Source organism: Leptopilina boulardi, unplaced genomic scaffold (genome assembly GCF_019393585.1).
Source record: "Leptopilina boulardi isolate dan_hultmark-lab unplaced genomic scaffold, ZJU_Lbou_2.1 LbouV2_38, whole genome shotgun sequence".
Taxonomy (NCBI): domain Eukaryota; kingdom Metazoa; phylum Arthropoda; class Insecta; order Hymenoptera; family Figitidae; genus Leptopilina; species Leptopilina boulardi.
This window is the reverse complement of record NW_026137951.1, coordinates 1,507,925-1,530,905: the sequence shown is the minus strand read 5'-3', so window position 1 is coordinate 1,530,905 and position 22,981 is coordinate 1,507,925. Positions and strand designations below refer to the sequence as shown.

The window sequence follows — 22,981 nt, the reverse complement described above, 5'->3', positions numbered from 1 at the left end:
TTAAAATTAATCTCTTGATGCGCAATGGCGTATGCGCATCACTTCCTGTCTGAAGTGAGTTGCATTCACTTTACTTTTATTTCCGTTTAAATTGTCGTTCAATTCTGTTCGTTGTGCATTAGATTTTGCTAAAAACGTTATAAATTTTGTTTTATTCCTCGATAAAGTCGATCTATTTATGTATATTTTTTGTAAAATCATTATACATTTATGAAAATATTACTAGCACAAGTAGTTGAACAATGCGTAGACATTAAACAATTTGGTCGCAAAGAGAGAATCTCTGCCGTGAGGCTATATTAAGAATATAATTTTTATTTGTATATTTGTGATTGAATCAACAACAAATAATAAAGGTAATGACTTCAATTTATTTGTAAGATATAATACTTGACTTTAATACAGTATGTTATACATTGTTAATGTTTGCATGCTATCAAATTGGTCATTTTTGGATCGACATGTGCTCTCGTGCTTGAACACAAAATAAATCAATCTTTAATTTTCAAAGGTTATTTTGCATGTTAAATAAATTTAAATGGATAACTAAGAAATTGTAGTCTGGTAGAATCGGTAATTGTGGAATAAGGTTATGTTGAAAACTTTGGCGCAATTCAGAGCTGATATTAATATTTAGCGATTAATTAACCCGTTATATCTGTGAATTTACTTCGAACTAGGTGATTATTTTCGTTCATGCTTGAACAATATTTTACGTTTAATGAATAATCAGAAGAATTTGTTCCAGTGTTGGAGCATAAAATTTTCGACAATTCATCAGCATTTTCAAAGGGCATTTGACAATCATCAACTTTGCCAAATTTGAAGTTTATTTCATCATTTAATGCATCTACTGTAGGAAGTCGTTTTTCTTTTTTCTCGTTAATGTTTTTCTCAGATATTGTATTTCTTTTACAATGAATATAATTATTCCAACAACGTTTAAAATTCCAAAAAACATCGTTCCATAGAAAAATTTCCTCTACTAAAAAAAAAAATAAATTAAAAATATATTAATTTATTTGTTTGTATTTCAGAGAGACGTGTAAATATATATTTACTGAATAAAAGTAACGTTATAAAGAGGAATGATCCTGCTGGAACTTCTGCGTTGGAAATCAATTTGTAAGCTGTTCTGAGGAGAGTAGGACCTTGAAATAGTGCAATCCCTTTGAGAGTGTTCAAAAGCCAAGGAATATAAAGGTAAGGATAATTATATTTATTTCCCATTGTTAACACTGCACTTGCAATTAAACCAGAAATTATGTCCGTTACCAGTATTTTGATTTTTAAATCTGAATAGAAAAAACTTTTTTATTTAGATAATTATATAATAATTACAATTATTTAAAAATTATTGAAATAATCTTTTTGAATTTCTATTAGAAATTCTATTTGAATTAAATTTATTACTATAACTTCGACGGAAAAAAGTGTTGAACGTCGTGGACTTGTTTACAGAATTTACTAATGCTGACTTAGAACCAATATCTATTGTCATTGAACTTAAACAATTTGCTACGAAACACAAGATGCTTTTATAGATGATTTCTACCTGATGAAACAAAATTTAATTAATTATAATCTCATTAGTCTTTGGTGTTAGCAACTTATTGCTAAACATTTTTTCTAACTTTGGATAAAATTTTGCTTGTATTGTTTAATAATTTTTTCTCATAAATTAACATTTTATTTTTGTTGTTATTCTATTTTGATAAGATTTTTACACTTTTCAATTTTTTTGATTTTGAAAATTATTAAATTTTAAGTTATGTTGATATCACTTTATCTTACACGTGTCAGTTTTTTTTGTTTTTTATTCTCTTTTAAAAACAAAAAAAAAAAAAAGAAAGTTTAGTATCTGAAATCGTCAGCAAATCGAAATGGAATTTTTCAGTATTTTTAAATTAAAATCTGTATTTTTTGGAAATGGATTCCAAAATTTTGTAATTAACTGAAATTGATATATATTTTTTTTTATTTATTATTAATACATCACTTTTAAAACAGTACAAATGTTTTTTAAATTTATGACTTTCGAATGAATTTAAACATTTATAAAAAATTTAACAATATTCTGTAATATTTTTTTGAATTTTCTCAAAAATTAGGAAATTTTTGTTTTGAAATTTATTAGGGTTCTTCTAATAAAGAGTCAGTTTATTGGACTTCGTGCTTGTCGATGAAATAAACAAAAAACTTGAAGCCAATTATGTAGTGACCATATTGCCAAAAATATTTCATCTCTTTTTACATGAAGCCCATCTAAAAATAGTCGAACGAAAAATACTATAATTTCCACAATCATAATGCATAATTGCATCAGTAGCCATGGAGTGTGTAACATTGGATAGTCCTGAAAAAAATTAATTTTTTTTTTTAAACGAATAGTAATTAGGCTATTCTAATATTTTGTTTCTGAGTATTATAAATAATTAGAAAAAATAAAACTTTACTGTTATTGCTCCAAGCATAATAAGAGAATAATGTTCGATTGCGAGAATGCAAGTCATTAATTTCAAATCTCTTTCGACATCCACTGGAACATCTATTATAATTATATTTTAAAAAAATATCCCGAAAAAGATTAACAAATTGAAAACAAAAATTTATTTATTTTGTTTTTGTATATTTACTTTTTTTATCTTCTCCAGATCGTGGTGGTGATTTTGGTTGTATATTATTCATAATTCGAATTATATCATAGGCAGTGATTATCTAAATTGATTGAATAGAAATTATTGACGATTAATTATCAAAATAATGATAGGCCTTTTCTTAAAAATCACAAGAAAGTTAAAATATTCTAAAAAACACAAAAAGTAATATTAAACATAAATTAATCGTTAATAAAACATTAATTAATCTTTGATTTATTCAGATAAGTAATAAAAAAAATATTATTTATTTCGATCAACTGATTTATTTTTGAGTGCATGAATTTGAGTATTACGATGGACTAACGGTCCCAATCAGGCCCAACATAATCACATAGACAGAACTCCCCATTATAGAGTGGTCGCAAATTGAGCATGCAAATCGACCAATCGGCTAAAAAAAAAATAATAATAATAATTAAAAAAATTACATTAAGTAATTAATTTTTAAAAAATTAGAATAGAAAAAATTCCTTTTAGTATTAAAATTTTCAAACACGGAATTCAATAAAATTTAGTTTTCTTTTTATAAATAAATTAAATTAAATACTATACTAACCAAAAATCCACCACCTTGTTCAATTTTCCTTCGACCTCGAATTCTCATTGTTTTTAATTTTTGCTTTCACACTTTTTCAAAACTTGGAATATTAATTATTCGTGTAGAATTCAATGATTAATTTTATTTTAATAGAAATTTATTTTTAATCCTTTCACCTTCATTAAAATTTTACTCGAACATTTTTTTAAACAACAAAAAATTTAAGGTTGACATTTCTAATCGATTGTTTGTTTTTTATCCATGAAAAATATGCAGAGAAAATAATTAATATTAAAAAGATTTCATTAATTAAACAATTATTTTAAAAATTTACGGCTCCATTTATTCATTAAATAAAATAAATTATTTACAGATATTAAAAGTAAAATATCGAAATTTGATTAAATTTGATTTTCTTTAATTCAAATAACCATAAAAATATAACTATGACATTATTTTTTTCTGAAATAAGCAAACTCTTTTAAATACGATTCTCATTTGTCAAAAAGTGTAATGTAATAGACAGAACCATTTTAATATTTAATTTTTTCTCATTAATAATTTTATCAAAATTTACAAATATGACTGATTTTTTTGAAAATTCATTGCCGAAAATTGATAATTCTATAGCATTTATTGATAATGATAATTCGATAATTGATAATTATGAAAAATCAACAGTGAGTAAAAGCTTTAAATAAATAAACAAATATTGTTTTTTTTTTTTTGTAAAGAAAGAAAATTATTATATTTAATTTAATTTAATATAAATTTTTATGTGTATCGTTAAAATATGAAAAATTAATATCAGTGAAAGCAAGATTCAATATATTAAAGAATAAATTCAAATTAATAGGATGGAGAAGAAAAAAAAAGTCAACACGAAACAGAATTAAAATTAAATAAAAGTGATAAATTGTTAAACAAATCTCCACAAGCAGACGAGTGGTATAGAATTTTTCAAACAATATTATTCATTATCACAGTTTTGGGTCTCAGTTATCATGGATTTCATTATGGTCGTAGCGAATATAATTTACAGGAAAATAGAAGATCAACAAATGGTTTTTTAGCCGCTCATAAAAAAGTTGTTACCATAATTTTGGGATATACAATTCCTTATTCTGTTATTTCATCCATCGCTGCTCTTATGCTTACATTTTCACTTGTTTCAGTGAGTTATTTTTCATTTCTCAATTGAATTATTATTTTAACCCTCTGTGTCATGAATTTTTCATCTCTATTAGGAAAACCATTGAGTTCGAATTTATTGTATTTTAAAAATTCATATTATTTTAAAATTTGCGCCAAAATGTTTCTATAGCGGATGTTTGTTTGGACAATTTGTACTTATTTGGCGGTACATTTGATTGATACAAGTCACTAACTTGGCCTTATTCTTATTTGGCCAAATAGACATTTTTCATAATTCTTATTTAACATAATTTTTATTTGTCTCAATTCTTATCTGGAATAATTTTTATTTTATTTTAAAAAGTTTAATTTAAATAAAATAAAATTTATTATTTAATCATTTTTAGACTAAATAAGTATTAGGTCATAGAACGACAATCAAATTTTGACCAAATAAGTTGGATTTTATTTCTATCCATTGTAAATTCGAACTAATGAGTTGTAGTTGAATTATTTTTTCTTCAAAAGAGAAAAAAAATATATTATGACAGAAAGGGTTCATTTTATTTAATTAATTATTGATTAATTTAGTTGTTTACAATAACATTCGATTTAGATATCATTTTTAATTTATAGTTATTATTGTCATTGAATTTAGTCATCATGTACATTTTTTTCGTGAAATATTTTTATAATCTTTATCAAAATTTGAATAATAATTTTGTTTATTTATTTACATTTGGAGATTTTTTTAATGTTCGTATAAATTCAGCTCAGATTGAATTGAACTTGACACAAATTTTATATTCGTTAAAAAAAAAAAAAACTCTCGAAAGGTAAACTTGACGTTCACGTACAAGGGCGGTCACATATTGATGTCTCAATCAGAATGTCATGGAATTTATAATATATAAAGAATTATCAGGAATTATTCCTTGTAATTCATCGTTAATTCCATTGATTAATTTTATTACCTTTTTCATGTTATTTAAAAAGAAGAGGCCTCACTGGAGTTTACCTTCGATAATTATTTCCATGTCAGACCTCGTCTGCGACGTGGGTGATGCTTTGATGGCCTCATGGCTCTTTTTTACAAATCTTCCATTTTCATCTGCACTTTTTTATTCTACCTGCATAATCTCCATAATTTGTAGGTTCTTTTAAAAATATTCACTTTTATATTTTAAATATCATCAGATAACTACTTAATTAATTAATTTACTAAAAATAGTTATCAATAAAATATTTATAAAATTTTTTTAGATTCAGTAATAATAATAATAATAATAATAATTTTATCAAATGTATTTTTTCGCAGTAGGTGAATTTTGGGTTTGGCTTGGAGTTTTGCGACTTTATGAATCTAGAGCATTCAAGTAAAACAAACAAATTCTTCCTGATTAAGAAATTAATTTTTTTTTAATACGTTTTACATAGTTTAGTAGAATAACTTTTTGTTAAAATTTTACATAAATTTTTTTAATAAATATAATTTATTAAAAAGATGAAATATCTTCATTTGCAGCTATAATTTTAATAAATATAATTTTATCGTATTTTATAATTTAATTTCTTTCATTAAAAACATGTAAATTATTCCTCAACAGATCCGTCAGGATATATTGATGGACAAAAAATTTCACTTGTTAAATAATTGCATGTTTCGTTGATAATTTTAACTCCTGGACAGTTGTTGATTCTAAAACATTTTGATATATTTTAAAAATGAAATTAGATGATAAAAATTTCGAGATAGAAACAAAATATTTAATTATAGATATAGAAAAAATTCGTGATAGAAAAAGAGTAAAAAATATCAAATAATTATAATAGGTGGTAATAATAATACTTTTCTAAATTAGTTTATAATTTATTAATATTTACCTGGGACAAAAATTATTTAGAATATTTTGAAATCCATGATGCTGATATGATAATAATCGATTTTTTAGTATTTCTTTCATCAAAAATTCTGCAAAGGCATGACATGACACACTTGAAGCTTGTATGCCTCCTTGCATTTCTGTTATGAAATCCTGATCGAGTTTACAGATTTTTTCGCTTCTTCTAAAGAGAAAAAAACCAAATATTACCGTTATTCCTCGCAAAAATAAGATGAATTATAATTTTCACTGTTTTCTAACAACTTACTTGCAAAAATGTTTCTCTATATTATTGATACTATTAAACATTTTAGGATTCAAAGTTATTCCGGGATAATTCCATAGAATATTAGCTTTTGCTGCCATTTCCATTAATTCATAATTTAATGTTTTATAAACTTTATATAATATTGATCTACAAAATTTAAGTGTCGTAAGTTAAAGAATCTTTTTTTCGTTGAAACAAATATAAAAATTAAATAAGACAATTAATTTACCCCTGAAAAAACAATTGCGTTGATATATCAATATTTCGTACATTGAAATTATTGTTAGCTATCTTAATTCTAAGTAGCATTTCCGGAGATAAATCTTCTGACAGAATGAAATTTCTCTCTTGATCATGAAGATTTATAAAATTAAAAAATGACCGGAGATTTTTCATATCAGTAAATCGAATTGGCATTGAATAGTCATTTTTTTTAGAGTCCTCGGATACAAGGTTTATTAAATAAACCTAAGCAAAATTTTTGAGATAATTAATTAATTAATATATTTAGCTAATGTTTTATTTTGTTCAAACTTTTTAAAAATATAAAAATCGTCACAAATTTAAAAAAATACCCGAAAATCAAGGATCAGCTAAATTAAAAAAATAATTTTTATATAATTTTAATAAGTAAAATTAAAAAAATAAATTATTTACATTTAATTCTGGATGTTTGTTAGCTGTAGTTTCTATATAACACAATTCCTTTCGGGACCAAGTGCGATTTTCATGCTTCATAAAGTAAACATTATACGAGTCTTGTTTTGCATTTCGCGTTTCTCTGCAAGAAAAATTTACGAGTCGTTAAAAATAAGCAATAATTATTTATTTTATTTATTAACAAAATATTTACATGAAATTTGACATCTACGTCAGTAATTTATTTACTCAATTTATTGTTTTCTTTTCCATTAATGTCACTACTTACTTTAATAATTTATTAAATAATTTAATTTCAAAAATTAGTAATTAGTAATTTGTATTAAAAATATTTAAACTGAGAAAAAATTTTCGTTTATTCAATTTATTATTTTATTATTTAAAATTTTTTTAATAAAAATATATTATTAAAATGTTAATTGTAAAGATTACTAGTATCTTATTAAATTATCAGATATTTTTGATACTTACCGGTATCTGTAATGTCCACGAGAAAATGAAAATAAAACTGAGATTAAAATGAATGTCAAAATAATACTGATGATAGAACATCCTAACAAAAAAGTAGAATACATGTGTGATGGCCATTTTTCCAAAAACTTGACAGCTCCCTGAGAAATTATATTCTCACAAGGATTGCGGGCAAAATGTTTTTTCTCACATGTTTCTTCCTCAAAAAGTAACGGCTGATCCTCTTTAAATACGATTTCATGTTTTTGAAAGATGTGTTCTACTTGATATTTATAATTCAAAAAGTTTTAGTACTTGACTTAATTAGATAATTATTACTATTATTAAATTTATAAAAAAAAATTTATTAAAATCAGAAGTAATTTAAATTTAATTATAATATACAGCTTCTCAACTCACATTTAGTCTGCTTCATCGTGTTAATTCCAGAATACTGGTCCCTTTTCTTTTCGTTGTTTTTACACTCATAACCCAATTCACAATGTTTGTGAATTCAGCATTTTATAATTTCGTTAAAACAGTTGACAAACAATTATGAAAATTTTATACACTTCTTGTCGCAATAGTGTTGTTGTTTAAGACGTAAACATCTTCTTTGCTTTACGTTATTCATATACAATATGTATGCAAAAAGAAAAAAAATTAAAAGTTATCACTAATGATATACGAGAATTTCATGAAATACGCGGAAAATTCGCCTTGGAACTTTTTTACGAAACTAATTAATAAATTTTAATGAATTTTAGTGTTATAAAAAGAAAACAAAAATAAAATGATTTTTATAATACTTTGCTTCAAAAACTCGATTAAATTGCTGTCTTTTAAGTACTAGTGCTTAAAAGGAGGGGAAATTGTATTTTTACGCACATTTTCTCCTTCCATCACAGCAATTTAGTCGAGTTTTTGACGCAAAATTTTGACGCAAATATAAACAAACATTAGAAAAAGTAAATTTAAAAAATACGCAAATTTTTGTTTCCAAATAACAATTATTAAAAGAATGTTAATTTTAATTGTTTGAACAATTGTTCTTCTTATCGTAACCGCGACAAAATTATTTTTCTTATCGTAAACGTGACAAAATGTGATTTTAGAATGATTTTTAATAGGAAATGTTCAATTTTTTAAATAATATAATATTTTTATTACAAATTTTACAATATTATTTTGATAATAAAAATCTAATTTAATATATTAAAATTTAGAATATCAATGGGAAGAAATAATAAAAGCATAAAATTGTACTTTTTCAACTGCAGTTCATTAGAAACAACATTCTCATAAATTACGTTTAAAAATCACAGTATTATTTACAGATTGTAATATAATTGACAGTAAGCGTTTCTTTCATTTACAAGCAAATAATTTTTAAAGTTTCGTCCTGCGATTGTCTATTTTATTTATTATTATAAGTAAATAAGAATACGCGTTCTAAATTGTTTACACTAAAATTACGCAGTAACATTTATTTTCTTATTATATAAGTATGGTACATCTGAAGCAATAAATATTAATTCGATTTTTAACATTTCAATTTACTTAAATTAAACAATTGATTGTTAATCATTTATTGTCTGTGCGTTAATTATTTAGTTTTTTCATTATAGAAAAAGAATGGTATTTTTTTAAATTATTTAATTTTTCTTCTTTTAATAACTTACATCTGGCACTTAATTACATTCAGTTACTTAGTTTTAAGGAAGGCACCCTTAACTAATAGTTACATTTTTTAGAAAAAATTTAATATTCTTGTACTAGCCACCGGGCAGTTATTGTTAGACAGAGCAGTATTAATCGTTTATTTATTCTGTAAATCAGAATTAGTTTTTAGAAATTCTCATTATTTTATAAAAAATTTATATTATTTTTCTTCAATTTTCCTGTAATGTAATTTTTCAAAAGAAAACAAATCATCATACTGCTCTAAACTTTTCTTATCATAATCTCTAATACTGTAATCATACATTGATATTTCATTTCTTCAATATCAATTGAATTATTAATCTAGATAACAAGGTACTTTTGAGAAAAAATTATTATTGTCGATAAAAATATTTGCTTCAGTTTTTTTATATCCTAGTTTTAAAAGACCGACCAGCGGTTAATTGAGTGAATGCAGTTTGAAAGAGAAAGTAAATTATTGATATTCTAAATCCATTGATAATCTAAAAATTTTGTTTAAAAAAAAAAATCCTCTTTTTGAAAGAAAAATCTATAAATATCAAAGAATATTGAACTATCTTGTGGTAAGCGAAATTATATATAGTTCGTTAAAATGATTACTGTATTGAAGAATGTGGGAGTTGAACCGGAAAACAAAAAGATCCGAATTATAAACAAATTTTTTTTAACTTTCCCTTTCATTCTACTGAAGTTTTTAAATTTCTAAAAAAATTTTATAATTCTAAATCTATATGACTAATTGTTTTTTATTTTTTCGTAATAAAACATTCTCTGACCGTTCGTTACTGTTAAAAAGACAATCTAGAGCTGCTAATTAGAATTATTATAACAAATCACAGAGTTCTCTATCTAACATCTGGTAGATAGTGATATTTGATTATATCTATATAGTGACATACTTGGCACTTGCGGTGTTGTGTATAAAATTGTCGTATAAGTCAAGTACATCATTGACTATATAAATTACTTATCTACTATTAGGAAGATCGTTTATCAGACACTGGTAAAAGGGACTGGCTTTCTTATAGGAGGATTTGGTATCCCAGAAAGACCTAGGGAACTAGCAGTTCTAGTTGTACTGTCACTATCTGAGGAGCTGCTACCACTATTAGGCCTAGCTATCTTATTATTAACGTCCTGTAGTTGGGCATGCTCGTAACTCCTTCTATTACGTATAACAACACTGTTGCCCGATAACTTGTCAGATTTATTATTCTCTAAAGGAAATCCTTCATTTAAAAGATCAGAATCTCGAGACGAAACTTCCTCTCGGGATTTAGACTCTAATCTCGAATTAAGAGTTATATTTTCTTGAAAAGGAGAATTTCTTTCTGAACGATGCACCACAACCTCTTGTAATCCAGTTCGAGCACTTTTTCTTAACAATTTCTCCACCTCAGAATTTCCGTCGATAATCATTTCGTTCGTTCTTCTCCTTGTTCTTAATTCGGGCGTCTCTTCTGATCCCTTGATTCCTACTATGTTCTTCTTGATACCATTCAACATTTCTTTACTGCCTGTGTGTCTTCGAGAAACTATCAAATTTTCCCTACTGCCCACATAAAGATTTTTATTACTATCTGATTTATCAAGTGTTAGTAGAAGATACTTTTTAGATCCATTTAAATTTCGCCGAGAACCGTTCAAAGATCTTTTATCATCTTCTGATAGTATAAGATTTCGATTACTCAGGTTTCTCTTCGAACCGTTTAAAGATCTTCTTTCCTCATCAAGAAGCAGGTATTTATAGTTCTTCTTATTGATATTGTTTGCGAAAACTGGTTTTGGAATAAGTAGTGCTTCTTCTCTTAGTTCCGATTCACGTTGATTAAGTTCCCTGTGATTATTTTCTTTGTGATTAACTTCTCGATGATCATGATCGCGTGGATCATCATCATAAACAATTTCTCTGCTGTTCCTCAAAATTTCCCGGTTTACAGCTTCTGGAAGTTGTTGAAGCTCCGTGTCTCCAATTACTTGAATAGCATCAGGATCTATTTCAACAATTTTGTAATGACTTGATTCTTTTGGACCATGATGAGATGTGTGACTAGTATTTACACAACTATCCCTACAAAAACTGCGACCCAATCCACTGTCTTCTAAGCTTGTCTCACTTCTTATGCTGTCGGAATGCATCAAGTGGTGGCCATTAATCGCGGTTTGACGATGCATCACGTGATTACAGTGTGAATTAACATCATGGTAAGGATCCAAAATGATATCTTCATCAACCAAGTAACCTGTAATCGAGTCTGTTTCTTAACAAAATTGTCGTTTTTCGAAAGTGAATATTTTATACAGAACTAGGGCACCGGATTCTTAATATAACCCACTTTTGCAAATGAATAATAATAAAAAAAAAACAGTGAAAATTAATCTTAATTTTTTAATATTCGAAAACAATTTTTAAACAAAAATACTAATTCTTGATGTCTAAACCCGATTAGTAAACCTGATTATTTTTTTGTTGATATCCGTTATTACTGGTTAAAACATGCACCTTTATACTCGATGTTGATTTTTAAAAATTAGTTTAGTTTTTTTTACCACCATTATGATTTTTATATCGAAATTGATGACTTTTGACAAGACAATGCTTGACGACACAACACTTTGCCAATAAATTAACATGCAGAGGACAACGATGTTTCCTAATTAAACATCAGGATAGTCGTCGATCGATGGTATCTCAATGTGAAGTTTCGGAAGTCCTTGGGTTGTATCTTGAGGCGGCATCAGAAAACTTGAGCCATTACCTTGGTTCATTGTACCCAGAATAACAGGTGTGGTTTTTGGCTCACTAGATACTTTCCTTAGGCCAACTCCATCTACGATACCAGCACCAAAGATGGTCAAACATGAGACAAAAGACAAACACAAAGGAACAATAAGCAAAGCTATTACATATGACTATCAAGCTCAAAATAATTAAGGTTGAATGGAAGCAGTCAGTTAATTAGCAAGCGAGTTTGATTAATTTAATTTGCGTGCGAAAATTATTAGCATCTAACTATAACCTTGCTGCGTTGTGTAATCGCAAATAAAAACCAGGTGCCCAATCTGAAATAATCCGAAGTGTTGTTAGGTAGAAAATCAACTACACTGTTGCTGTTTAAATCTCTAAAAAGCAAAACGGAAAGCGTCAATACATATTTTCTTTTTACAATCCAATTATTTCGACTAAACTCAATAGTGACGACTAAATTCTATATTCGCGACTAATTTAATTTTGATAACTACAGTATAACTAAACTATGATTCATTATTATTTCTACCAAACCAAACAACAAAAGATATTCAAAATTGTCAAAAAATTTTGAAAAACTTACCAGTTCCATGGCGAAGTTCATCTTGAACTCTATAAAACTCTGCTAGCTCCCTTCCAGAACACAGAGGAGTATCGACCTGCGTTGTATTGTTAAACAAAGAGTAGTCGACTTCATAACCTTGTCTCTCTTTAGAATAATTAACAAGAGATTCGAATCTATGACCCCAAAGGATTTCCTGTGGCAAATAACTGGACCTAGCTTGTGTTGTTTGGCCTGTTGATTCGATAGTACCCTCCAGAATGACGACCACTTCAAAACGCTCGGATAGCATATCTTCAGCAGACAAATGATAAAATGGTGAATCCGCATCAATCTTGTGGACAATTGTCATCGGCCAAATAAAGAAGATGTTCTCATTTTCACCATCGGTGCCAACATTCAGTTCCTGTTGATGTTGAGGGAGAATCTCACCCTCTTTGGTAGTTCTAGATTTAATAACTTGAGCCCGTATTGTGGCCCCAATGATGTGTGACTTTCTCATATCACCGACCCGAAACATGAGACATAAAAGACCGTCTCGTTGACAGATAACAGCATTCCTTGAGAAGAGAAGAGTTTGTGTTCTTTGCTTGGGTCGACTCATTTTTGCAAAGACAATACCAACCATGAAGGCTTGAATCATAACACCTGAGATGCTTTGAATGCACATGACGAAAATTGCTTCTGGACATTCTTCTGTAGTGGATCTGCCTCCGTAACCTATAGTGTGTTGTGTTTCGATGGAAAATAGGAAGCAGCTGGTGAAACTGAAGATATTGGTCACACAAGGAGTCCAATTGTTTTGTGATTGAAAGTCGGGAAGGTGTCGAGGATCGAAATCTCCGTGGGTGAAGGCTATTAGCCACCAGATTAGTGCGAAACCCAACCATGATAGTAGGAAGCTAAGTGTAAAACACAATAGGGTCCAACGCCACTGTGTGTCGACAAGTGTTGTGAAAATGTCCTGTAGAAATCGTAAGGATCGTCTTGAAATTCGTGATTGAAGAACGTTGCACTCGCCGCTTTTTAGAACTGCTCTTCTACGGAGCTTACGCACCGGTCCTGGCCTGTATCGGCTTCTGCAAATACAAAATAGCTATTTTTAGTGTTTCTTTGTTATTATTTTGAGGATTTATTAAATTTGAGACAGCTGGGTGACAAAAAACTGGTTTTTCTTAGACGTCACAAATAAAATGTGGTTGTGAGTGTCAATTTTTTAATTTGCCTAAGTTCCGGGAGTGTTCGAAATTTTTAAAATCGCGTTCGATTGAATCTTAAAAAAAGTATTTGTTTTTTAATTTAAAATAGTGAAATGTTTAAAATCGCGTGTTTCCAGCAGATCTTTTATAGTCGAAAGTGATACATCAGTTACAGACTAAGGTTAGAGTCATATTTTCAAGATTTTTATGTTATTCGATTACTTTAGGTTAAGTCTCGATGCCACACTTATTTTTGTCAAATTTAAAAATGAAATTTTTTATAACCTTCTATATTACTGACCAGTTAAAGATTTAATTATATTTTAGTACAGCGCTGACAGTATTTTAATTTTTCTTTTTGCAGATTCTATCCTGGATGGCTTGTGGTGTTACGTACTTCAACGATAAGGGCAAAAGAAAAAAGGGTATCTTATCTTGAAGAACACAGAATTTACACAGAGTTTTTTAGAACTCGGTCTATTTTTACGGTTATTTTTCACATTTTCTGAATGGAAATTTAACTTGAAAGTAGGGATCTCCGAGGGCTATTTAGTTTGAAAGAAATCTCCTTGAAGCTGAAAATTCGTTATTAAGGTAAATATTTCAATTTATTGGAAAATAAAAAATTCCAGCAATTGAGAATACTGTGGCATTTCGTTTTGAAATTTTTTTAATTTAACTGTTTGGAAATTATTGTCAGTTTATTCTAATTTTATGCACTAAAAAAAAATTTATTTGATTCAATTAAATGGTATTTGTTTCAAATACAAAAATTATTGGGTCAAATACAATTTATTTAATTCAAATAAAAATTATTTGGTTTTCAGTGTGTTTAAGTACAAAAAGAATACTAAATAAAAATCTTATAAAATATATTTTAATTAATTAAAAAAGACGTTGTCACGATCAAAATTCTCCATCCGTGTAATGAATACAGACCCTGCTTTAATTTTTAAATAATAATTAATAATTAATTTTTGTTTAAATTTTTTTGACTTAGTTTACATTAAGTTGAAATTAATTAATTTTTTAAAAATTAATTTTAATTGATCAATTAAAAAAAATTATTCTATATAAAATCTGAAAATTTTTAAACTTTAATATTTTTTTTCTTCCGAAATATAAGTGTATAGACATAATTTTTCACGATGTTGGATTTTGTTAATGATTATAATCCATAGTCACTATTCTTTTTATTATTTAAGTGATAAGAGTATCATCTAAAGGTCTTGGCCTTGCTTAAATACAAAGGCCACAAATGATTAATTAAAATTGACAATGTCATCTGTATTATATGAAGATTATGTTACGAAAAACATTAAAGTTATTTTAATTTAGAAAATATTTCTTTTGTTCATTATAATAAGATATGGCTATTAATAATTGTAATAGATGATGCATACATTTTAGAAAACACTTTATTAATTCTATTCTAACACTTTATATTCTCTATTTTCCATTTTTTCTAAATATTCTTTCTTTATTATTGACAAACGAAACAAAAAAGTTATTTATATAATATTTATTCTTAATATTAAATAAAGAAATCTTTAATAATCGTTTTTACTATTTTGCAAGTAAAATTTTTGTGTCGAAATTTCAGTGGGTGGTTTAAATTATAATTTTCAAATTTTATTTTGATCTATCGTCAATCATATTACGTTTCAAATAATTTGTATTTCATTTGAAATTAATTTGAATAATGTTAGACCACATTTTTTTGAATTAATTTTATCTCTAACTTTTTTATGGTTACGTGAACTTGTTATGATAAGCTGATATTTGTAAAGACGAATTATACATATATAAGTGGAATACAAATTGAAGTTTTTATTAAACAATTTAATAAATCATATTGTGAATATTTAAAATTATTAAATTAAAAAAGAGTAAATATTCTTTGGAAATTAAATAATAATTAAAGTAAGCCATTATTTTTATTATATGGTAAGAAAAGAATAATCCTAATTGCTAATTTTTGGAAATAGAAATAAGTTTGATAAAAAAAAAATTGTAATTTTAAATGTAGTTAGATGTTATAACAGAAGAATAAGAGGAGTTACGATTATTTGAGAAAAATCTGTTTCTTTTAGAAAATGATTAATGACAAACTAATTGTGCTCATTTATAAAATTAATTGCCACTCACGATGGTCTTCTTCTCATCATACATTGTTCTTGAATCTTGCACTAACTTTTTTGCCATTCCAATTTTTGAATAATGTTCATTAAAAATTAATTAATTAATTTTTTTTTTTATAAATATTTGCGTATATATTACATGAAAATCTATTGATTTTGTCTTATTGGAACTAGATCCTGTTCATCATTCTTTAAACGTATTTGTTTATGTTATATATTTTATTGTTCTTTTGATAAAAAAAAAGGAGGAAATATATTTTGTATATCAAGTTGTAAATCAATGATTCTCAGTTTTGTTAATTTCGGGAAAAAAGTGTATCGCGGAACTGATCTCGAAAGCGTATGACAACCACAGTGATCAATCTCAGACTCTTTCCTCTAGTAAGGACGTCGTCGTTTTCACTCAACAGTGATAAATTATAAGCGTTATCATCCAATGTATTTGTTACCGAGCGTAAATCAGAGGGGAACGTGTACGTTCTTCGTGTCACTCATGTCAAATATAGCACCAGTCTCGGCGCGAAAATTAACTTAATTTCCTGCATTTGTTTAAACTAATCATGTTTTCTTCAGATTTGTTGAAAAATATTTGTTTGAAACTAAAATAGAAACATGTTTTTTGAGGGTGTTTTTTTTTTTTAAATAAAGTTTTTTTTTTAATTAATAAAATTTATTATACAAATAGTAGGCTAAACAGAATATGGGAGTAAAAATTAGGAATCGATGATTTTTTTTTAGAATTTTGTCTTTCTGTCAAGACAATATACTTTTTATTAATTAGTACATGGACGATGCATATAAAAATAGCCTTGTGCAATGATTATTATTTATCATCACTGCAAATTATCTTGATCTTGGCACTATAGTCTTATCAGAATCGTCACTCAAACTGATAAGATGATAATGGGCAAATATAAAGACTTGAAGTTTTAGAATTAAAAATTGTCATTAAAATAAAATTTACAAGAAATTTTGCAAATAACGTTTGGGTTGATGTTTAAAAAAAAAAAAAATTATTTTGGAAAATAATTGAATTTTAACAATACCTGCTTCGAAATGAATGATTTGGACTTTTTTGAGATTGGACGATAATTGGCGGATGACTCCATGAGGGCAATAACTTTTGCTCCTCTATAGAATCCGGCGAGCATGAGTGCAAATTTTTAGTAATATCCCCGTTCATTGTCACAAAAACTTTTGATCTTGTTGAATTTTTCAATGTTTTCACCAAATTTCCTCTTTATAATTTCACTTCAATTACATTTCCAGTTTATAATTTTAGATTTTGAATTTGAATTAAAATTCTTGTATTTCTGTAATTTTCCGTACAATTGAAAATAAATTATATTACAATGTTACTTTCTATCTTTTCTTTTTTTTTTGAATTGAAACTGCGATCATTATTTCGCAATTAAAATTTGATTAGATGCACTATCTTATCTCTAATTTAATCAATTTTTTCTAATCTTGTGTTTTGATTCTTATCAATGGAATTATTTACTGATTTTTGTATTTATATTTTCAGATGCAGTTTCCAAGAAAAGTGTTCATTTCGTTGGATGATTTTGCTGTTTCGTCGAAGGAATTTGGAATTCTTTTACACGAATTTGGACCCTTCAGTGTGATTGGAGTTTTTCTAAAGCAGTTTGCAGTTTGGTGAGTGGGTTATAATTATTTTTTTAAATTAGAAATTTTGTTTAATGATTAAATCCAAGTGTAGTTAAATTTCGATGATAAAATCGAAGTGTCAATCACAAACGTGGTTCACTGTTTGATACGAGGTGACAAGTAGAGTATCACTAGCCGCTTAAGTCGTTTGAAGAACCTCTTATATGTGAGTGGGATCTCTGACCAGCAGCCTTCATTTATCAGTCACTAATAGTTTGGTTTACTCTTGTTATTTGTGAAAAAAAAAATAGAATTTACGACGTCATAACAACCTGGAGACAATTCTGATGAATTTACAGAAAGAGAGAAACACCTTTATACAGACAAAACTTTTGACGATGATAAATGTGTTGCCTCAGTTGCCATCACAATTGTTTGCAATGCAATGAAGTCGCTGTAAAAAATTGATATAGCTATATTAATGAGATAAAGAAATTCTTGATAAGCGCATTTTTCAAGGGAAGTAGGTTCAAGTCTCAATAATCTTTTCGAAAATGATTTAGCCAAAAAAATATTTCTCATTGTTCGCTCTTGTAGTATCAAACTTTGAATTTATGGGTTTGTTTTCCATTTTCTTTTTGAATAAGGAGTGAAAGTTTTGATCTTTTTCAAAAAACTTATTGCATTCTTATTCATACATTGTATAGATGAATTTCATTTTTTATAGATGAATTTTCAAAAACTTGTTTTTGTTTTGAAATTATAAAAGTGACATAAACAAGAACGATTTTTTCGAATCATTTTATCGTTTTTCTGTCACGGCCATTCTTTTACGACGTTACAATTAAGTCAAATTAATTAGCATTTCTTATTCGCTAATTTGCACAAAGTGTGTGTGTGTCTAAGCACATAAATTTTGCGTTTTTTGTCGCACTTTTGAAGGCAGGATTCCCCTATTTAATTGCGTTATTGGTATATGTCTCTTAATACAAGTTTATAATATCGATCGTTAGATCTTTAGTCAACCCTTTAATAACACGTTCCTAATCGTTTATGATTTATCTAGTTTCTTGAAAAAAAAAAATGTTGGACATTTTTCCTGATTTTTTTTTTTTTTATGAATCACAACTGAAGTGTATACATTGTAGATGTAAATATACAAGTGTGAAGATTATTATCGATTTTGGGAAAAAAAATCACGTTGAAGATGATATGATTAAATGATGTCACGCGACGATTGGATTTTACGTGATTATGGCCCGTGCCGATATGTGGTTTAAAATTAAAAGAATACTCAATCATTTAAGTCACCTCGACATATGCCACTCTTTTGACTGACTAACGAAGAGAGATTTTCTTATCAGATACTTGACTTGTTAAGTTGTTATCGGAATCATTCTTGCCAACTTCTTTAAAACCACTGCTTACATCATTTTTGCAGGTGCTAAATCATTTTTAAATACTTTGAAAAAAGATTGCGTTTCGTTTGAAAAAAAATCATCTATAATTAAGTTTATCGTTGATTTTCAAGTAGGGAATTTTTTTTTACTTGTCAATTTACAAAATATTTTGATTTTGAAAACTTAAGTTTTTATATAAATTGATTCTCCTTTTTTGAGGTAATTAAAATAAATATTTTCTTAAATATTTTTTATGACTGAATTCTTAAAATGTATGTATCAGCTAATTGATTTTCAGAAGTCGCAATTTTTTTCACATTCTTTAAATCAATGGCAGTAAATTTTGCTGAATAAAAAAAATTTTATTGTAATTTTTACTCATTTAGTATAGAAGTTGTTATACACGAATGGACTATAGATGAAAATAGTAAAATAGGATAGAAATTGAATCTTTACTCGGAGGTGTAAATTGACGTCAGAAACATTCTGATATTCAGATTTATATTGTTAATCAGATTGTAGATAAAAGATCATCAAGCTAACCTTCTCGTTAGAAGTATGTAACGTGAGCTCTGATAGAAATTCAGCACTTGTTAAGAGGAAACACTCGATTAACGAAACATTGATATAACCATAGTCACATTTTTTCTGCACATTAAAATTTATAAATTTTTTATTTCTGATTTGAATTTATGTCAACAGATAAAAATATTTTCGTGAGAAAAAGTAGACATTTGTTAATAAATTAGAAAATATTTATAATTTTATCATATTTTTTATATTTATAATTTAAATTTTTTTAAAATAATTGATGGTGTTTTTAGAGAATCAATTATTTAGTATGTACTGAGAACTAGTTAGTTTTTTTTTCAAATTGTTTAGGTTTTGAATAAAAAAGAAACAAGCACTATTATTTCAATAAAGTGAAATGAATTGAAAAAATATCAAATTAAAATGAAAATTCTTCTTCAAAATAAAAACGTATATCCTCGTTATTCTATGTTTTAAGAGAATTCTACCTGTTTTAATGAACGAACCCACTGTCTCGTCTTCTGCTTTTTGGTTGTCGTCTATTTTTTCGTCGCATCCTCGAAAATAAGCACTTTTTTAAACAATTTAAACCACAACTGTAACATTCGCGCCTCTGCAATCGTTTATATTTTGCCAAGTCGCTAGAAAACTTATATGTACTGCAAGCAATTTTATAACATGAGCTTATAGTCAGCAGTTTGGTTTTGTGAGGTCACTTTAGAGAGAGACTTGCCGACTTCGATAAACGCTCGTAATAAGACTAACGAGTCCTCAAGTAACAATGATCCACGGGATGTATAACTTCTTTTTTGTCGCTCATGACGTGATTATATCTCATATTCGGCGAACAAGTTTTTTTTTTGTATTACAATCTGTATTCATCTCTTCTCTCAGTGGGTGTGCGACATTTACATTCCTATACATTGAGAAACAAATTTATTGATCCTAAGAAAAGTGTTCTAACTTCAAAAAATGTTTTTCTTATTAACAGTTTGATGCTTTTATTTTCATTAATAAAATTTAATTAATAAGTTGGGTAAATAAAATATAAATATTATTATTATAATTAAAGTGGTCATAATTATTGTTTGAACTTTTTTTAAAATTAACTACACGGAAAAATGTGTTTTTTAAAGTTTCCTTAAACTGTCATTGACTTTTGGTTACGTAATCAAGAATTTACAGAACTATTTTTTTTTTTTAAATAAAATTCTATAATTTAATTTAAATTTAATTCTTTTTTCTAAATCTTATTTTTTTCTATGTTATATTAGTGTTTAAAAAAAGTGGATATTTAATAGTCATGAATTCATAAAAATCCCTGGGAAGAAATTATTTAAATATATACCCTAATAAATTTCAATCAGTGAAAGTTTCGCCAGATAATATATTAAAGAAAATAATTATTTAATATACGAGAGAATTAATGTGAAAATAAATTATAATTATAAAAAGAGAGCAAGTATCACAATACATCTTTCACTTGATGAGATCAAACGAATACTCTCGAGAGCTTTTGATCTTCGTTTCAATAAAATTTGTGTGCTCTCAATGAGATTTAACGTTGTTAGGTTTGAAAGTGATATTAAACGAGTTGTCAACAGCTTCTGATAATATGTGCCATCTGTTTTACAGAGGGTTAAGATGAGTAGAAATTAAACAAAAGAATATTGTCAAAAAAAAAGTGTAATTTTTTTTTTACACTTTTCAGTTAAGAAGTTTACATTTTGTGTGTATTTTTTTTTCATATCCGCTGAGAATAGGTGTAAAATCATAAATATAGCTTGAAGAGTTAAGAACTGATTTATGTCTTGTTTTTTAGAGGTTGTGACGTTTTGATTGTTATGTTGATTTACTGATTTTTACAAAGAAAAAAGAGCGAAAAAAACAATAAAGTTTTTGAAGATAATCAAAAAAATTTCGTAGACCAAAAATTTAGGTTTCATTCATTTTTTCTTTTTTTTTGTAAAGTTTACAATTTTTCTTCAATTTAATATATTTATTCTCAAGAGTTTTTATAATATCAATTTTCATCATTTGAATTCTAATTTTTATCTTAATTTGAATTATTGTTTACAAATTTTCCTTTTTCTTCATCTTAATTTGGATTCTGAGAGATTTAAAGATTTTTCCAATTTTCAAACATAAATATATTTTCAAAGAACTTATATTAGTTTTTGAAGAAGAAAAAAAAAGAATTTGAAGGAAAAAAAAAAACAGTGATCCTAGTGACGAAATATTTATTTTTGGATTAGCTTGTCAAGATGTGAGGTTTATCAGCAAATCGATTATTACTTCCGTAAATGTCTCTTCCGACCTTGTTGAAAATAACTATGTTTAATTTAAATGTTTTGCATAAACTATTTTTCTCTTATCAGTGACTTGGCTATTTTATAAATAAAAAATAAATTTTAATAATAATATTTAAAATTAATAATCTTCAAATATTAAATTAAGTCCACATATGAAAGATTTAATAAAATTTTAGTAACAGGTGGCATCCTGACAATAAATGTAAACTATAATGAATCACATTGATCATAAATCTTTAACGAGAAAGAACATCACATAATTCAATGATATGTGGTATAGATAAAGCGCAATTTGTCCTCAGCGTCAATCTGCGTAATTTAAGATCCAACAAGATCGATTAAGTGTCAGTCGTAATTGAAGTAATTGTAGTATCTGTGGGAAATTCATCTCGGGATTTTCTTACACACGTGATTTGACACATAATGTGCGGGGAAAGGCTATTTTTCCAATTATTCAAGGTTTCCCGATTTTTGTTTCTCTATATTGATATTATAAGCGCATGTCATTGAAATGCTCGATTGAACATATACTTTGTTGTAAATAAACAAATCATTTTAATAAATACAATATATAGTGTAAAATAGACGTCATTGTCGTAAATCTTATATGTGGTGATTAATTCGCTAATACTAAAACATTTAATTGCTCGTTTCCTCAGTTTATAAAAAAAAAATAAATAAATTTGCATACAGTCCATATGTCTACTTTAATTTGCGGATTTAAAAATCTCTTTTATGGAATTTTTAAATTTTATCGATTTTTAAAAAAATTAAAATTTATAATATCGAATTTTCAAGTCTTGTCTTTTTTTTAAATTATATATAAATGACGATTTTTTTTTTTTGGAGAACATAAAAAAATGATAAATGTCAAATAATGGGTATTAAATTTTGATGGTAGATCACTCACCTCGTGGAATCAGTTCGACCAACACCTCCAATACTGCTACTTTGAGTGCTAACTCTGACGAGAGTAACGTTTTTTGGAAAGTTTGCAAGTCCTGTGACAGTGTTAGTTCCCTTTTGTCCCAGTAAAGGTGATTCTGCCCTTGGTGGATATTGTGAATGGTTTTCGATTTCAACTTCCCGTTCCTCTTCCTCTTCAATTGTCCCTGGTAGACGAAAGAGCTTTTGTGGCTCCTCCATTCCACGCGCACTCTCTTATCACCCAATCGCCTGATT

At 26.9% G+C, this 22,981-nt stretch overlaps 5 protein-coding genes across 10 annotated transcripts; 1 reads left to right on the top strand and 4 right to left on the bottom strand.

The window, feature by feature from the left end:
* Positions 1 to 351: 351 nt before the first annotated feature.
* LOC127288035 (uncharacterized) lies at positions 352 to 1,810 on the bottom strand. Of its 3 annotated transcripts, none has more exons than XM_051315235.1 (4): positions 1,635 to 1,810; positions 1,414 to 1,555; positions 1,062 to 1,295; positions 352 to 985 (listed from the first exon to the last, which is right to left on the bottom strand). In XM_051315235.1, the coding sequence occupies exons 1-4, from the start codon at positions 1,686 to 1,688 to the stop codon at positions 645 to 647; spliced, it is 771 nt and encodes a 256-aa protein (XP_051171192.1). In that variant the 5' UTR covers positions 1,689 to 1,810; the 3' UTR covers positions 352 to 644. The 3 variants fall into 3 exon arrangements, with proteins under 3 accessions (XP_051171192.1, XP_051171193.1, XP_051171195.1); XM_051315236.1 differs by having other exon boundaries at positions 352 to 982; XM_051315238.1 differs by having other exon boundaries at positions 1,687 to 1,776.
* Positions 1,811 to 1,960: 150 nt separating this feature from the next.
* LOC127288037 (uncharacterized) lies at positions 1,961 to 3,658 on the bottom strand. Its single transcript, XM_051315241.1, has 5 exons — positions 3,217 to 3,658; positions 2,965 to 3,051; positions 2,637 to 2,718; positions 2,457 to 2,548; positions 1,961 to 2,356 (listed from the first exon to the last, which is right to left on the bottom strand). The coding sequence occupies exons 1-5, from the start codon at positions 3,262 to 3,264 to the stop codon at positions 2,156 to 2,158; spliced, it is 510 nt and encodes a 169-aa protein (XP_051171198.1). The 5' UTR covers positions 3,265 to 3,658; the 3' UTR covers positions 1,961 to 2,155.
* Positions 3,659 to 3,700: 42 nt separating this feature from the next.
* LOC127288036 (uncharacterized) lies at positions 3,701 to 5,769 on the top strand. 2 transcript variants are annotated; one of them, XM_051315240.1, is made up of 4 exons: positions 3,701 to 3,878; positions 4,055 to 4,372; positions 5,332 to 5,482; positions 5,651 to 5,769. In XM_051315240.1, the coding sequence occupies exons 1-4, from the start codon at positions 3,780 to 3,782 to the stop codon at positions 5,710 to 5,712; spliced, it is 630 nt and encodes a 209-aa protein (XP_051171197.1). In that variant the 5' UTR covers positions 3,701 to 3,779; the 3' UTR covers positions 5,713 to 5,769. The 2 variants fall into 2 exon arrangements, with proteins under 2 accessions (XP_051171197.1, XP_051171196.1); XM_051315239.1 differs by having other exon boundaries at positions 3,703 to 3,878; positions 5,329 to 5,482.
* A 56-nt stretch (positions 5,770 to 5,825) lies between these two features.
* Positions 5,826 to 8,721, bottom strand: LOC127288029 (uncharacterized). Its single transcript, XM_051315225.1, has 7 exons — positions 8,014 to 8,721; positions 7,615 to 7,876; positions 7,141 to 7,264; positions 6,713 to 6,951; positions 6,484 to 6,630; positions 6,217 to 6,399; positions 5,826 to 6,031 (listed from the first exon to the last, which is right to left on the bottom strand). Exons 1-7 carry the CDS (start codon positions 8,027 to 8,029, stop codon positions 5,926 to 5,928), a joined length of 1,077 nt encoding a protein of 358 aa, XP_051171182.1. The 5' UTR covers positions 8,030 to 8,721; the 3' UTR covers positions 5,826 to 5,925.
* A 1,076-nt stretch (positions 8,722 to 9,797) lies between these two features.
* Positions 9,798 to 22,951, bottom strand: LOC127288025 (uncharacterized). 3 transcript variants are annotated; one of them, XM_051315217.1, is made up of 3 exons: positions 22,710 to 22,951; positions 12,630 to 13,687; positions 9,798 to 11,540 (listed from the first exon to the last, which is right to left on the bottom strand). In XM_051315217.1, exons 1-3 carry the CDS (start codon positions 22,943 to 22,945, stop codon positions 10,291 to 10,293), a joined length of 2,544 nt encoding a protein of 847 aa, XP_051171174.1. In that variant the 5' UTR covers positions 22,946 to 22,951; the 3' UTR covers positions 9,798 to 10,290. The 3 variants fall into 3 exon arrangements, with proteins under 3 accessions (XP_051171174.1, XP_051171175.1, XP_051171176.1); XM_051315218.1 differs by lacking the exon at positions 22,710 to 22,951 and adding an exon at positions 16,995 to 17,416; XM_051315219.1 differs by lacking the exon at positions 22,710 to 22,951 and adding an exon at positions 15,956 to 16,314.
* Between the last annotated feature and the right edge of the window lie 30 nt (positions 22,952 to 22,981).

What these genes read in the sequence shown, in the direction of transcription:
- LOC127288035 (XM_051315235.1), bottom strand. Translation starts at nt 1,688, where the DNA reads ATGTTAATTTATGAGAAAAAATTATTAAACAATACAAGCAAAATTTTA. An exon ending in TTTTTTCCGTCGAAGTTATA is followed by an intron (nt 1,296 to 1,413) that starts GTAATAAATTTA and finishes TTTTCTATTCAG; the next exon opens with ATTTAAAAATCAAAATACTG. An exon ending in TATAACGTTACTTTTATTCA is followed by an intron (nt 986 to 1,061) that starts GTAAATATATAT and finishes TTTTTTTTTTAG; the next exon opens with TAGAGGAAATTTTTCTATGG.
- LOC127288037 (XM_051315241.1), bottom strand. Translation starts at nt 3,264, where the DNA reads ATGAGAATTCGAGGTCGAAGGAAAATTGAACAAGGTGGTGGATTTTTG. An exon ending in TGTTGGGCCTGATTGGGACC is followed by an intron (nt 2,719 to 2,964) that starts GTTAGTCCATCG and finishes CAATCAATTTAG; the next exon opens with ATAATCACTGCCTATGATAT. An exon ending in TTATGCTTGGAGCAATAACA is followed by an intron (nt 2,357 to 2,456) that starts GTAAAGTTTTAT and finishes AATTTTTTTCAG; the next exon opens with GACTATCCAATGTTACACAC.
- LOC127288036 (XM_051315239.1), top strand. Translation starts at nt 3,780, where the DNA reads ATGACTGATTTTTTTGAAAATTCATTGCCGAAAATTGATAATTCTATA. An exon ending in TTACATTTTCACTTGTTTCA is followed by an intron (nt 4,373 to 5,328) that starts GTGAGTTATTTT and finishes TTATTTAAAAAG; the next exon opens with AAGAGGCCTCACTGGAGTTT. An exon ending in CTGCATAATCTCCATAATTT is followed by an intron (nt 5,483 to 5,650) that starts GTAGGTTCTTTT and finishes ATTTTTTCGCAG; the next exon opens with TAGGTGAATTTTGGGTTTGG.
- LOC127288029 (XM_051315225.1), bottom strand. An exon ending in ACAAACATCCAGAATTAAAT is followed by an intron (nt 6,952 to 7,140) that starts GTAAATAATTTA and finishes AATTTTGCTTAG; the next exon opens with GTTTATTTAATAAACCTTGT. An exon ending in CTAAATAATTTTTGTCCCAG is followed by an intron (nt 6,032 to 6,216) that starts GTAAATATTAAT and finishes AAAATGTTTTAG; the next exon opens with AATCAACAACTGTCCAGGAG.
- LOC127288025 (XM_051315217.1), bottom strand. Translation starts at nt 22,945, where the DNA reads ATGGAGGAGCCACAAAAGCTCTTTCGTCTACCAGGGACAATTGAAGAG. An exon ending in GGTCGAACTGATTCCACGAG is followed by an intron (nt 13,688 to 22,709) that starts GTGAGTGATCTA and finishes TTGTATTTGCAG; the next exon opens with AAGCCGATACAGGCCAGGAC. An exon ending in TGAACTTCGCCATGGAACTG is followed by an intron (nt 11,541 to 12,629) that starts GTAAGTTTTTCA and finishes ACTCGATTACAG; the next exon opens with GTTACTTGGTTGATGAAGAT.